Below are 3,312 nucleotides of genomic sequence, written 5' to 3'. Positions count from 1 at the left end.
CAGCCTGCTCGTGAAATTAACGTGCAAGTGGCTGAGCACTCCACAGACACGTGTACCCTTAACGTAGTTCTCGGGGATATTCAGTGTGACACAGAGTGTGACAAGGCTGACCCTTTGAAATACAGGCACAACAGAAACAGGAAGAAAGAGTGAGAGAAAGTTGTGGTGGAAGAGTACAGCAGGGTTCACCACCATCCCCTGCCGGAGCCTCGAGGTGCTTTAGGTGTTTTCGCTCAATAAACACTCACAACGCCCAGTCTGGGAATCGAAACCACGATCCTATGACCGCGAGTCTACTGCCCTAACCACTGGGCCATTGCGCCTCCACTATTCACACATTATTGCAGTGAAAATATCCAAAATGCCAATTTATCCAAATTACCAATCATGCCAACCTTGATGATTATGTTTTGAAATTTCAGTAATATTCATACTATCACCAACATTTGACTTTCGTAATCCATTTTGTCAAGGGTTGTATGGCCAGGAAATGGCAAGACCAGGGGCTACACAAGATTCTAGGGTCTCTTCTGTGACTGGGGACCCTTCCTTACTCCAACCACTTTATGCTGCAGGCTTTTTACATGTCACTAGCGCCATTACTTTTTACACAAAACCCGCATCTATTTCAATGCCTTTTTACATGGTACCTTAATTTTAGGATCTCAATTCAGTTACGGTGGGGACATCTTTTATTTCTTTTGTAAGGTTCAGCATTTTGAGATCGACCTTCAATACTTCTTCTAGTGTCTTCCTGGGTCTCTCTCTCCTCCGCATCATCCCTACTCTCTCAAACATTGCTGCAGATAATCTTTAATTTTCACTTCTCGCATCACAGTTAAGCAGGATATCATCTGATTCAGTAAAGTTTAAATTTTGTACCTTTTGCATAATGGTCTGATCATTCTACTTGGTGTATTTTCGTTTCTCGAAATATGACGATTCGTTTGCTTTATTATTGTTAGTATATAGATCGTTATTATTTTAGAGGTAAATGGTAGTGAAATAAAGACATACGAATGTCATTCATTTTCCTTGACGAAGCAGATTTCTTTCCAGGTGAGTGATGATTATTTCTACACAGGTCAAACAGGTAAATAACAGTCTTAAAACACTGTACACTTGTATCAAATATCATTAACTACATACAACTGCTCATCGACATGTTACTCCGATGAATTTATCTGAAATTGTACATAACAAGATGTAGATACTCACCAACTTGCTGTGATGTCTTCGGTACGTTCCCTGTCAACATTTCAGGCTCTGAAATCAATATTTCCAAGTTTTATATTTATAGTATAACTTCATTATTTAATAATAATCTATTTCATTATTATGGGCCATATTAGCACCAATGGTCAACTGGTAATCACTGTGCTTCCGGTTCCTATGTCACAACTCAATGCCAACTTAGTTGGTCCTTAAATATATAGCCACAAACACACGACACCTCATTTGAAATAGGATAAACAAACACCTGTTCTCCTTGGTAAACGTTGCTGCTGGTAAGCTTTAATTCTAACTGCTGACCTCACAGTTCACCAGAATGCCATCTGATTCAGCAAATATTTGGGCCTATTTCAACCCGAGCAGCGCTTATTAATAAAACAGCTTTCTTTCCAGACGTTCTACAAGTGGAACAGAAAGTAATATCCGGTGTCCTAAAAGGATCTACACTTGAACAAACTTCATTCACTACATGTAACTTGCCAAACACTTATTATCGCATTGGAAATATCTGAAATGTTACAAAGGAACTGGTATCAAAAATACAAAACTCTACATGTATCAAAGTTTCCCACCCTCTTGATACCCCTTTTATCAATGTGGTAGGATTAATAGGGTGAAAATCCAGTTATCAGCAAATTTGAAGACACAGAATTACACATTTGCAGAAGGGTTTCACTGAGAGAAACTGTTTTTCTAATGCTATTGTTACTATTTTGTTGTTCGCACTCTGTCGCTTGCGACGACGAGGGTTCCAGTTGATCCGATCAACGGAACAGCCTGCTCGTGAAATTAACGTGCAAGTGGCTGAACACTCCACAGACACGTGTACCCTTAACGTAGTTCTCGGGGTATATTCAGTGTGACACAGAGTGTGACAAGGCTGACCCTTTGAATTACAGGCACAACAGAAACAGGAAGTAAGAGTGAGAGAAAGTTGTGGTGGAAGAGTACAGCAGGGTTCGCCACCATCCCCTGCCGGAGCCTCGTGGACTTTTAGGTGTTTTCGCTCAATAAACACTCACAACGCCCGGTCTGGGAATCGAAACCACGATCCTATGACCGCGAGTCTGCTGCCCTAACCACTGGGCCATTGCACCTCTACTTATCGTTACTATAAGAACAACATTACAAGGAACATGTAACCCTACCCACATCCCACTCCATTGCCGCTACAATACTGCATTTGTCACTAATGCTAATTAGGACCAAGTAATTAAAAAGTGTCACTACAATGAACTTCTTTTATCACAAATAAGCTAGATTATGGCAGATGTGAATCTAGGCAATAATATTGAAGTACATTAATTACCATATACATTATACACAATAAAGTCAATGAGACAAACAGACAGATTATCAAATAGTATTCTTACCACTTCCCCGTATATCTTGTTGACAAGTGGGGCATTTTTCACATGCAATAGTGACATAACATTCATGACACAGGAGAGCATGTCCACATGGTACGAATTTTGAAGGGGCATTCGCTTCACAATATGTACATCTGCGGAACAAAATAGAAACACATCCCAACAATAACTTTCATTTATAATAAAGATTACATTGTGTACGTGATTAGAGTTCAGAATAGTATGAGACACTTCAATGACAAGCACAAATACATCAGAAGGTTTCCTTTTAACAATTACATTCAAACAGATTATATGAGCAGCGCACACACACACACACACACACACACATACAAACTTATACACATATACATAAATGTATGTCTTCACTCTGATACATCACTAAAACTGTTCTGTGTGTATGTAGATCGCAAAAAACACAGTCAACGACATATATTGCCGTAATATACTTTAATTCCAGCATAGACTCCATTTCTTCTGAATAAAAATATGAACACAAGATCATTTGTATATCTAGGCTTTATTAAATGTGTAGATAACAAATATTTTATTGTATCTAATCTATTTAATCTATTTATACTCTGGCATTTGGTTTTAAATTCTGTGGATGGACAGACAGAACACAATTTCCATGGCATTCTAAAGGGATGAACGAAAGTAACAAATATTTCCTACACATTCACACATATATACTCTTTTACTTGTTTCA

General features: G+C 38.6%; 1 protein-coding gene across 1 annotated transcript in view; it reads right to left on the bottom strand.

The window, feature by feature from the left end:
- LOC106878668 (uncharacterized) overlaps positions 1-3,312 on the bottom strand; it is an 11,726-nt gene that overhangs the window by 6,109 nt on the left and 2,305 nt on the right. The window contains exons 2-3 of the mRNA XM_014927953.2: positions 2,607-2,737; positions 1,219-1,266 (exon numbers count right to left, since the gene is read on the bottom strand). Coding sequence (XP_014783439.1) covers positions 1,219-1,258 — 40 coding nt within the window. The 5' untranslated portion in view covers positions 1,259-1,266; positions 2,607-2,737. The remainder of the gene's footprint in view (positions 1-1,218; positions 1,267-2,606; positions 2,738-3,312) is intronic.

The sequence above is a fragment of the Octopus bimaculoides genome, unplaced genomic scaffold (genome assembly GCF_001194135.2).
Source record: "Octopus bimaculoides isolate UCB-OBI-ISO-001 unplaced genomic scaffold, ASM119413v2 Scaffold_87364, whole genome shotgun sequence".
Lineage (NCBI taxonomy): Eukaryota > Metazoa > Mollusca > Cephalopoda > Octopoda > Octopodidae > Octopus > Octopus bimaculoides.
Note: the sequence above shows the minus strand (reverse complement) of the source record. Positions and strands in the feature narration are given on the sequence as shown.